This window comes from Gossypium arboreum, chromosome 6 (genome assembly GCF_025698485.1).
Source record: "Gossypium arboreum isolate Shixiya-1 chromosome 6, ASM2569848v2, whole genome shotgun sequence".
NCBI lineage: Eukaryota > Viridiplantae > Streptophyta > Magnoliopsida > Malvales > Malvaceae > Gossypium > Gossypium arboreum.
In genome coordinates this window covers 101,945,971-101,958,059 of record NC_069075.1, presented here as the reverse complement: position 1 = coordinate 101,958,059, position 12,089 = coordinate 101,945,971, and the positions used below count along the sequence as shown (strand labels likewise).

The following is a 12,089-nucleotide window of genomic DNA, read 5'->3' as shown; positions in this document are numbered from 1 at the left end:
ATAATAAAATATATATAAAATAGAACATAATACTTTATCTTTTCTTGCGTCATGTCATTCTGTAACACCCCATACTCGGCCTAGACGTTATGGCCAAATATGGAGAAATTACATTAGTTTGTTTAAAAACCTAGAAGTTAGTTTGTTTAAAAACCTAGAAGTTAAATCCTAACTTTAGAAACCGAGTATTCTGAAAATAAATTTTTTAACAAAACACTTGCATGTTATTTTGGAAATTTCACACAAGTCTTAATTATTTTACAGAATAACTCTTAACTTAATCTTGTTTGAAAACTTCTAATTTTAGTTAGTGTTTAGAAAATATAAATATGGCAAACATTCGTTAAAAGCTATTTATTCATTTACAAAAAAAACTCTTGAGAAATTACTTAATTTTACAGCAGAAAATTTTCAAAGTTTTAGTTTTGAAAATCAAAATCCATTTTGTTAACTCGTGTGATTTTGCAGTATCACATTCGAAAATATCGTTTACCGACGAATAAAACAAAAACCAAATCGAAGTCCAACAGTTTACAGTCCTAAAAGTCCATAATAGATATTTATGAAAATAGCCATACTTTAATTGACTGAGAAAACAATCCAAGCTCCCGCACGCCGTCTGGTCCTAAGTTAGAAGATTACTTGAAAATTTTTAAACAAACAAGTGAGCTGGAAGCACAATGTGTGACTTAACCCACATACAAAATTTTCTTACTACAATATACACAATTGCAAATATCGAAACAGAGTTTTACTTATAGTATTCATGTATGCAAATAATTTATCAAAATATCATATATCGAGAAGCATATATTAGATCACTGTGTCATAATTTTAAAACATATATACACGTATATCAAATCAAAATGTCATATCATATCAGAATAAATCTTACCCCCATCAGCTACACATCATCTCCAACCAACCAACCACACCAATTAAGACTACATGAGTCCATTCATCCAATCACACTGGAAAGTGGTGGTATGCCAGTATTAAATATGCAGCTGAGCTGCCAAACATATAATGTGGTTTAATCGCCAAAATTTGCAGAAATACTGTCTTAAAACACTTCCTTCATCATCAAAACCCACACCAATGCTTATGCAAAATCTTAATAACATATGTACATATCACATATTCGACTCAAATATCATATCAGAACAGATAACAGAATACAAATATCACACATGCTTTACAAAAATATCGACATATATAATATAGATGTAACTCACTTACCGAACGTAACAACACATATACCTCACTTCGGGTTTTTTTAAGCAAAATAGACCCCACGAAAGGTCTAATTACAAATTACAGATTAAGTCGGGCCTTAATGAAAATTTTAGAAAATGGGCCACACGCCCGTTTGGTTTCACATGGCCTAGATAACCAGCCCGTGTGGCCTACACGGGCTACCGATCCTGCCCCTGTGATTTCACACGCCCGTATGTCCTACATGGCCTACCTGATTTGCCTGTGTAATCGCGCACACCCATGTGCCCCCACACAGCCTAACACACCACCAGTCACATGGCTAACACGGTCTGTCACACGGCTATGTGACATAGAACAGTTTCGAATTTTCTTTTTGTTTTTCTAAATCTTTCAGATTATACGCAGTGGTTTCAAGTTAGAAACACACATCTGATGCCTACTAGAATATTGACCCTACGCAGCAATGAGATCCTGAGCACATCACACAAAACTAAATCAAATTGACATCTACCTACGAAACTGAAACGCAATTACGATGCTTAGCACTTAATAACAATCCCTAAAAATAGCATTCGAGAACATACCTTGGAAGCAAGAGCGGTCCTATAACACCTAACTCATTGGAGAAAAGTGATGAATCTCACATCCTTCGCTTAACCAAAAACATGAATGATTTAAAATGAACAGGTTCAAGAACCTAAAATCTTCCAACAAGTTCATAATATAAAATCTATTAATCATGCCATTGGAAAATACATATACGCACCTTTACCGAGACAACAACCTAACCCTTATAATCACGGCACCAAAGCGATAAAAAGAAAATGAACGCAGCACAAAACTAGAGGTAATGGCACAAAAAATTGGAAGAACAAAAAAGGAAAAGAAAAATGGCAGAGAAGAGTTTTATTTTGCAATAGTATTGAGCAAAAACTAAAAAAAAAAAAGATGGGGTAGTGGGAAATGTGGAAACAACAGAACGAGGGAATGAGGGTGTGGGAGAGAAAAAATGTAGTAAGAAAATTGGGGAGAAATATTAAGAGGTTGTTCTTCGTTTTTTTTTTAAAAAAAAGACATAGTAACTTCCAATAAAACTGATTAGCTATCCTTATCAGATTTTTTCCAGAGTTTAAAACAAAAATAATTCTACTTTGCATAAACATAGATTCAAACACAAGATCAAAGGGTAAGCTAACACCTTACCACTAAACCAACAAACTCATTATATTATCAACTGAGCAAAAATTAAACTTAAGTCAAATGTCCAAAGTTGAATTGAATAAAAAATTAACAAAACTATAAAGGAAGAGTTCAAACCCAAAATCTTACACACACAAATACAACACCTACCCATTAAACCGAATCACTCACTTTACATAATTTTCAGTATCTTAACTTAAAAATCAGGACGTGACCACTCTCTCGGTTCACTAACTTAATTTTTTTTAACCCAATTTTTGTGATGTGACACATTCTTTAATTGGTTATCTTTTTAAAAAATGTACTTGATAGTTTAACTAACAATTGTATTAACAGAGGTACTAACTTGGGAAAAATAAGTAGTTTAGGTACCATTTGTAACCAAAAAAAAATATTTAGGTACCAAAATGGGAAAATACATAATTTAAGTGTCAATTTATGGGCTAAGCTTATTTTTAATAGATTTAATGATTTGCCTAATGGTTTGAGTAACAGAGATACCAACTTGAGAAAAACAAAATAATTTAGATACCACTTATGACAAAAAAAATTTAAGTACCAAAATGAACAAATATATAGTTTTAAGTACCAATTTATAGATGTGTAAACCATCATCATTTTAAAATTTTAAAACTTGCGTTATATTATTTTATATTCATGAGAGATTAAAAATTTTGTATATATTTTTAATAATTTAATATAATATATTTTAATTAATATACATAACCAACCTTTACCTGGAGGAAAATAAAATTATAACCACTCTAATTTAATCTAATGAATCTTGCAATGCTTTGAGTAAATAAATTTATGCGGTTTATTCATTTTGTAATTTTCTTTTGTATAAATTTATTTTCGCAATGAAGAATTCTCAAGGGGCTTAGGTCTTAGAATTTTAATTTCTTAGATATAAGTTCTGGCATTTACAAATATTATTTATGGGTTCTACCTCATCTTATTTTATTATGTGTAACTTTATTTAAATTCATTCTCATATAAATTTAAATATATTTTAGTTTTCAATCCATTCTACTTTATATTAAATTAATTATGATTCTAATTGACCGAATATATGTCATTTGTGATTTTATATTCTACTTATAATTGTAGTTGTAAAACTCCTTCAAAAAACTACTTTTTTTCTTTTACCAATATAGATGTGAATGACACATCATCCAAACCCCATCTATGATGCTAATGGACAACAACTTTATTACTTTAACCGTAGCTTCGTCGACTTTTGTATAAAAATTAAAGGTCATCATATTATAGATAAATATTGAAATTTATTATTATACTTTTATTTTAATTGATGTTTGTTATTATATTTAAAAAATATGAGTTAAATTGTCATTTATCCAATTTTTATGTGATTAAATTTTATTGTTAAATTTTAAATTTGATCACAGCTTTGAGTTTATTCTTTTAAATTAGATTTTAACACTCAATATTAATTTCGATTATTTGAAAACAAAAATTAATGAGGAAAATTCTTTTAGGTAACAATAATATAATTTATAATATATTAAAATTAATAAATTCAATTCAAATATTTATTTAATACAATAAATACTTAAAAATAATATATAAATAAAAATAAGTTTAACTTTTATAAAATAATCTGTTTGTTTAATATTATATTAATTAGTTTATTTTTGTTAAATGTTAAAATAAATGCAATTTTTAAAAAAATTGTCTTCAAATTATTTTAAATTTAATAGTTTTATGAAAAAACTTAATATAAAGATAAAAAAATGTAGTGATAAATTTATATGACAACGTAAAGTAACAAAATTCAATTTGCGCCTAAATATAGTGATAATTGATAAATTTACCCATTAACCCAAAATTAAATAACCAAAATATCAAAAAATCATATATCTTTATTGAAGCCATTATACCTCTCTCTAGCCCATGGTCTAAGAAAATAATAAATGGTCAAGGAAAAAAAGGAAGGGTTTTGAACAGCCTTCCATCTATGAAAATGCCACATACATTGCCTATTTTATAAATGAAATTCAAATTTATCTTATTATAGTTAGAAATAATTTTAAATTGTTTTTGAATGTAGGATTACAATTTATAAGTATACAACTATATAATTATAATCAAAATTAATAATTACAATTACGATTCATACATCAAAATCAAAGTATAAACGGATGAAATAATTATTAAATTTAGACCATACTTATTTTGACGCTAAAACACCATAAAATGCTTGTATTTTCATGCATTTAAGTTATTTTTCTTCATTTACATAATTAATGTTTGTATTTCATACTCTAGAATTTGATTTTCTTTTCTGACTTCAAAACTTGTCATATTCTTCAATATTTATATATTTATATTTAAATTTTTCTTAAATATAAAATTAATTCTCAAATGATTTTCTCAATTAAGTATCCAAACTTATTTTTGTCAAAAATAATATTTAAACTATCAATTTTATTTTATTTAACCACAAAAATGATACTAGCGAATAAAAACGTGATATCTCATATTTTTATTGGACATTAGAGAGTCATAATCAATGTTATAAAAATCATATTGATGCTCGAATTAGTTAAGCCAACTATCCCTATTTCAATCAATTTAATTGTCGATTCAATAATAATTAATTAATTAATTAAAAAATAAAAAAATTGTAAATCAATTCAACAGTTTATTTTTTTTTGTAATGGTTTTTGGTTTTTACCAATTCACAAACAATTTGGTCTATTGCTAGTTTTACGCCATTGATCAAATTGACTGGATATTATTGGTTGAAATGAATGGTTTTCGAATAAAAAAAAATCAAACACATAAATTGAAAATTGGTATAATTTAAGACTTAGGAGCAATTTTATAGTTAAACCTAAAATAATAATCACGCTTTTTGTTTTATTGGGAATTACCTAATCGGTAAATCCCACTTTTTTCTCACTCTAAATGTCTCACACACTCTCTCTCTCCTTGTCAGTGTCTCAAAGCAAAATCATGTTGTCCCCAACACCATTGTCACTCTTTTGTGCTTTAATCCTTTGTTTGCCTTTAGTCATTATTGTTACAATAACTTCTCCGACAACCACCGTCCACGGAGGTTCCGAGCACGACCCTGTTCTGGATTTCGCTCCCGCAGCCAAAACCCACCAAAGATTCTCCGTCAAATCGCCTCCTTTACCACCAGTAGATGACAAGTCACTCCTCCGAGCCGCTTCCCGAGTCAACTCAAGAACACCTCCTGGCTTACCTAAAAAGATCGCATTTTTGTTCCTAACTGTGTCGCCTTTACCTTTTGCTCCCCTTTGGGAGCTGTACTTTAATAAAACCCCTAAAAACCTCTTTAATGTTTACGTCCATGCTGACCCGAGTTACCCTTACGAAATGATGTTCTCGGGCGTGTTCGCTCACCGAGTCATCCCTTCGAAACCCTCCCTCCGTTTCACCCCTACTCTCATTTCCGCGGCACGGCGGTTATTGGCTCACGCGCTGCTTCATGACCGTTCGAATCACATGTTCACCCTCTTGTCCGCTTCTTGCATACCAATTCACTCTTTCAACTTCACTTACGAAACCCTAACCCAGTCCGAGAAAAGCTTCATCGAGATCCTGAACAACGAGATCGGGAGCTACGACAGGTGGGCGGCGCGTGGGCCGGATGCGATGTTGCCAGAGGTGAAGTTGGAAGATTTTCGGATTGGGTCCCAGTTTTGGTCCTTGACACGTCAGCATGCAAGGCTTATCGTTGGCGATGAAACCATTTGGGCCAAGTTCAACCAACCGTGCGTGGTGTGGGACACGTGTTATCCGGAAGAAAATTACTTCCCTACGCTCATCCACATACGGGATCCGCGTAATGTTGTCCCTTGGACCCTGACACATGTGGACTGGAATGGGAGCTCCGACGGTCACCCACGCATGTACGCAGCGTCCGAGGTAGGTCCCCAGTTGATCGTGAGGCTGAAAAATGATAAGCCTAGATACGACGATTCTGGAATCGACAGCTCTGATCCAACCTTAATGCGGCGGCGCGACCCATTTTTGTTCGCTCGGAAGTTCTCGCCAGATTCGATCCTGCCATTGATGAGCATCGCAAGTGACGTCATTTTCAAGGATTAAAGGATTTGTGTGTGTGTGCAATGGCCTTGTTGTAAATTTCCTTTGTTCTTTTTAGTTTTAACGGTTTTATAAAATTTGAGAAAAAATATTTCCAGTTTCTCTCGAGCAAATTACTCTTTTTGAAAAATAGAATAATTTAATTTTTATCAATTTTAAAAATAGTGATTAATGATAATTGTTTTTCATCCATTTTATATAATATTAATTGATATAATAATAAATTTTACCTTCAATATTTGTATATTTTATTAATTTAATCTTAATTTTAATAATTAAATTAAATTAATTCTCGATATTTATATATTTTTGAAATTAATTTTAATTTTAAAAATTATATGAAAAGATAAATAAAAATATTTTTTAAAATCTAAAAAATAAAAATAAAAAATAAAATAATTTGAACTTTATAAAAATATATGAATTATTAAAGGGTCAATGCCATGTGTATTAAAAATATATAATTTAAAATCTCTTTTGTTCCTTTTAATTTTTATTAATTAAAAATAAAATCATTTTACTTTAATTGATTAATTAACCTTAAAAATTTTATTTTTCCTTTTAATTTTTATTCTTCCTCCTTTTTCTTCTCCTAGCTTCATCAGTCATCACCATCACCGTCACCATCGCGGAACTCCATTCAAGCAGTCGCCGTTGCTCAAGCTCGAACCCAACGCCGTTCACATGCATCCACCATCATCATTTTCCAACTGAAGCATTTTTAATATTTTCAAAACCCATACATCGACCCGTTGGAATTGAAGTCTTCTCTCTCTCTCTTAACTTTCTCATCTTATCTTTTAACAAATATATTTAGTGTCTTCTCTTGTTTTCTGCTATTGTTACTGCTCTCTTCATTTAAAATCACCATTGTTAGAAACAAAGACCCTTCTTCTGTACTCTCTTCTGTTGTGATGTTTTTCTATTTTTTAGTTATTGAATAATACTAGAACCCATCATCCCTTTTGATCTTTCTATCTTCTCAGATCCAAATTTTTATCTTATCTTCCCACCTGGTAGCTTATCTTTTATTGTTTTTGGTTATATTGCACTTTTTTTTTTATCTCAGAGTACAATTTTTTTTTCTTTTGCTAATGGGTATTTGGATCCCTTTGGGGTTTCTTTGTTTTAATCAGCATAGACATAGTCAAAATATTTTTACTTTTTATGTTCTTAATTTGTGTTTTGCATGTTTCTGTAGATGATTTGAGCTGAGTTTTGTTCATTTTTTACTGCTTTATTTGAAATTTGTATCGATGGGTTCGCCTCTGTCCTTGCTATTTTACCATTTAGTGAGATTTGGTGTTAATGAAGCTTCAGTTGGAAAATGACGATGGTGGAGGTGTGTGAACGGCGCTGGGTCGAAGCTTGAGTAGAGGTGGTGGTGGCGGCCTGAACGAAGCTTGGCGTTTGTGATGGTGATGAAGCTAGGAGGAGGAGGAAGTAAGGAAGAAAGATTAAAAGGAAAGAAATAACATTGACAAGGTTAATAAATTAATTAAAGTTCTTTATTTTTATTAAATAAAAGAATTTAAATTAAATATATTTAATACACATGATACAATAGGGTTGACCCTTTAGTACGAAGTTTAAATTATTTTTATATATTCTTTTAGATTTTTTAAAATAATATTTTTTAAATTAGAATTAATTTGATAAAATATTTAAGTATTAAAATTAAATTAAATTAAATTATTAGAATTGAGATTAAATTAATAAAATATATAAAAATTAATGGTAAAATTTGTTATTATAATAACATAGTTTGTAATTGTTATTAATCATTGATTAACGAAATTGAAAAGAGTTAAATTATTTTATTTTTAGAAGGATAAATTTGTTTAAACTCGAAATTGGGAGGTACATCAGATTTTTTACTTATAAAATTTATATGCCAAAAAAAACAAAGCAACGCTAGGGAAAAAAAAAAACCCAGTGATTTCCTTCGTATTGTCGTGAAAAGCGTTTCTTAATGTTCGCGCCTTTGTGTTGAGTGACATTAGATTAAAAGGAATGACAGGAGTTAAATTGTTACAAATTTAGGGTTAATAATTTTAAAATCTTTATTTTTACATGATGAACTTTTAATTTTGCTTTTTCTTAACAAAAAGCATCATTATATGTATAATGAATTTAGGATTATTATCTAATTTCACAATATTTAGGATCATGTAATAAAATAATTATTATACAATTAAAAAGACATTTGAATTGGTGCTCAAATTTTATTGACTTTTGTCTTGATTTGTATGGATTAATAGTTAAGCTTTTTATTAGATATATGTTTAGTATAAATTTAAATTGTGTTACCTCTATTTTCATTCTAATGTTCTATATATAAAAAAATTAAGTCACATTGGTTATTATTCGTTAGTATTTAATCTCTTGAATAAGTACCTTTGATTTTTTTACAAGAAAAACAAGTGACATTTATTATTATTACTCGTTAGTATTTGTCCTCTTGAATAATAACTTTTAATTATGTATAATTCTCAGGTTAAATCGTAAAGTTTGAATTAAACAACATGGGTTTTGAGTTTTTTATACAAATATGCCTAGAACTATTTATAGTTTATTTCAACCATTAAATAGAAAAATAAGCGTATTTTAGTACGTTTGAACTCACGTCCTCCTATACTGACAATAATATCAATTGACTAATTTTAAGTTCATTGTGTGATTTTCTTTTCTAAATTTCATAAAAATAAGTTCCATTGAGATTTATTTTAATTTTGATTCCATTTGAATATATTACTATTGCATTATAATGATTTGATTTTGTTTATTATTCAAGGTTAATAAATACTTATTATTTAGGGTTACTATCGAGACACTGCATTTTATTTTTAAAAAGTTCCGCCTTAAGGGGGTCGAGTTTAGACCTGTTCATGAGTTGGGTTATCCATCCAGGCGTAAATGCCTACTCGAAATTTAGGAGGTTTGGATAAAAAAATATTATACTCGAAAAATGGGCATGGGCAAAAATAATTGACTCGTCTAAAATATGAATTGGGATTAGGCTTGAACATTCAAGCCCTAAGCCTAGCCTGACCTAACCCATTTTTAACTTTATAATACTTTATATTAGGTAATTCATAACACATTAAGAAAAATAAATACTAAATATATAATATTACTCTAATATAAACATTAAAATAATATTAAAATGACTATATAAAAATTCAATAAATAAAATTATTAAATATTAAATTAAAATAATATAAATATTTTTAAAATTTAAAATTAATATAAGCGGGCTTGGGCAAACATAAAATATATTAATATCATTCTTAGACCCAACTTAACTCATGAGCACCTCTAGCCAAACTTGAGTGGGTGTTAATCACCTGATCCCCAAATTTATTTATTTTTAAGTAGGTACATGAAAAATCTTATCCGTTTATGATATTGTAATTAAATTTATTTTTTCTTGCTTACCCTATTAATTCTTTTAAATCTTAAACTTAATCTTAAATTTCAAAATATTCTAAAGTTTGATTGGTTTTTATTCGATCAACATCGATATTGTTGCCCGTGTAGGAGGACGTGGGTTCAAGTACGCTGAAGCTCATTATCCTCCTATTTAAGGGTTAAGGAGGGGCCATAGGTAGTTCTTGACATTGTATAAAACAAAACAAATATGAAAATAGCGTATAATATGATTAATGTTCAAAAAAAATTCTAAGGTCGCGTTTGGATCTTGAATTTGAATTTCAACAATAATGTAAATTAAGTTGTTAGCTATTTAAAAATGTAGCATTTATGATAATTTCTCAAATTTATGGATTTGTTTGATGCTTATTTAATAATGAATTTGAAATTGTAAAATATTTTTGGATTTAACAAATTCATATTTTATATATTTCAAATATATATTGTATTGAACTCAAAATAATTTGTCTATAGTATATGCATTTCAATCTTACCATTTACATAACAATGAAATCCAAATTCATGTTTCCAAATGGAGCATAATTAAGTCCTCAAAACATCGATACTAATGATATCTCTTTTTGTTAGCTCAATGGTGAGCTGGGGTATTTAATTCTTGCTCGTATTAGACATGAAGCGTATTTAAAACATATAGACCAAATTTAAAATTCATCTATACAAAGGAAGCCAAGGAGAAACCGACCTTGGCTCATTTTATAAATTAAAAAAAAATTCATTTTGGCCCATCTAAAAGAATTAATAAATCAATTTATGGCTTTTTGGCACAAAATTTTTTGTTTTGCCTCCTTAAATTTTATAATTTATCTTAACCCTCAACATACAAAATTTTTGCCTTTGGCCCTTGGATATAAGTTGTACACGCGAGAGGTAAATATGTATAAAATTTGATCAACATGTTTTAAGTATATTCAAAGTTAAATTTGATTTAGCATTTAATGACTAAGTTGATAGAAGAACTTGATTTGATACAATTTTTCTAGTTTAAAGATTCAATTAGAAAGTTTTGAAATTTGGGACAAAAATTTAAAATCTAACATAATTTGAGGATATCCGGTGTAATTAACATCATTTTTAAAAAATTGATAGGAGGGTAAAGATGTTAAGGATTAACATGTTTTTAAGGTTACTACTTATATTGTACTAACAAATATCATTATAATCAATCATTACAAATATTGAATTAATTAGCTAAGTCAATAGGCTAAATTAGATAAATATGTTGTTTTTTTTAATTGACCAAATAGGCCCTTTTTTTTTAAAGTTTAGGGAAATAGGTCGTTTTTGGTAAAGTGGTGTGAAAACGCATCCAACTGGGTGTGCTTTCCTCCAACGGCTAGAATTTAAACGAGGCCAATGGTAAAATTTTTTAAAGGCCAATGATTATTTTTTTCCTATAAATATCATATCATTTTTCATTCTTTTCACTCAAATCCAGTTTATTCTCTTTAAACTCTCAATTCTTTCAACTCTCTCAATTTTTTCAAGTGTTGAGCGAAATGTTCCAATACACTTGTTTAAAAATATTATAGTTTTATTTTATTATTTCATATATTATTAATTTCGATTAAATATTCACGAATGACAAGCTTTCTAATAATTTTTGACAACAAGCATATTTCTGCCGCTCAATCGATAATGGTAAGGTAAAATTTTAAATTTTGTTATTATCAATTAAGTTAACTTTAAAGTTTTCTTTTAATAGGCGGGTGACCGTGTTTTGGAGGGGTTTATACATAATTTGTTAAAGAGCCCAGACACCGTACTTGTGGTTATTTACAAGATGCGAGATTTTTACATGCATCTCGTATGCTTGAGGGCTTCAATATGGATCCTACACTTATCATTGCGTTAGTGGAGAGATGGAGACTCGAGACAAAAATTTCATCTTTCATACGGTAAATGTATAATCACACTTGAGGACATAGCTTTTCAGCTCGGTTTACCGGTGGATGGGTCAGTTATTCTCAATGAATAGGACATTTGCGAGGCATTTTTGGGGAAGGTGTCAAACAAGTTTCAAGGTGGTCGGATAGATATGAAGTGGTTGGAAAATAATTTCAAAGAACTTCCTAAGGACGTGACCGACATCGTCAAAGGACAATACACTCGAATATTCATCT

The 12,089-nt window shown here is 29.3% G+C and overlaps 1 protein-coding gene and 1 long non-coding RNA gene across 2 annotated transcripts; one reads left to right on the top strand and one right to left on the bottom strand.

The window, feature by feature from the left end:
- Window positions 1-974: 974 nt before the first annotated feature.
- On the bottom strand, window positions 975-2,027 carry LOC128293941 (uncharacterized). The gene is made up of 3 exons (XR_008284100.1): window positions 1,985-2,027; window positions 1,803-1,865; window positions 975-1,012 (listed from the first exon to the last, which is right to left on the bottom strand). It is a non-coding gene; the product is annotated as an uncharacterized LOC128293941 (long non-coding RNA).
- Window positions 2,028-5,362: 3,335 nt separating this feature from the next.
- Window positions 5,363-6,616, top strand: LOC108485938 (glycosyltransferase BC10-like). Its single transcript, XM_017789777.2, has one exon. The coding sequence runs from the start codon at window positions 5,398-5,400 to the stop codon at window positions 6,517-6,519; it is 1,122 nt and encodes a 373-aa protein (XP_017645266.1). The 5' UTR covers window positions 5,363-5,397; the 3' UTR covers window positions 6,520-6,616.
- Window positions 6,617-12,089: the final 5,473 nt, after the last annotated feature.

Coding starts and splice junctions, on each gene's coding strand:
- LOC108485938 (XM_017789777.2), top strand. CDS start 5,398: ATGTTGTCCCCAACACCATTGTCACTCTTTTGTGCTTTAATCCTTTGT.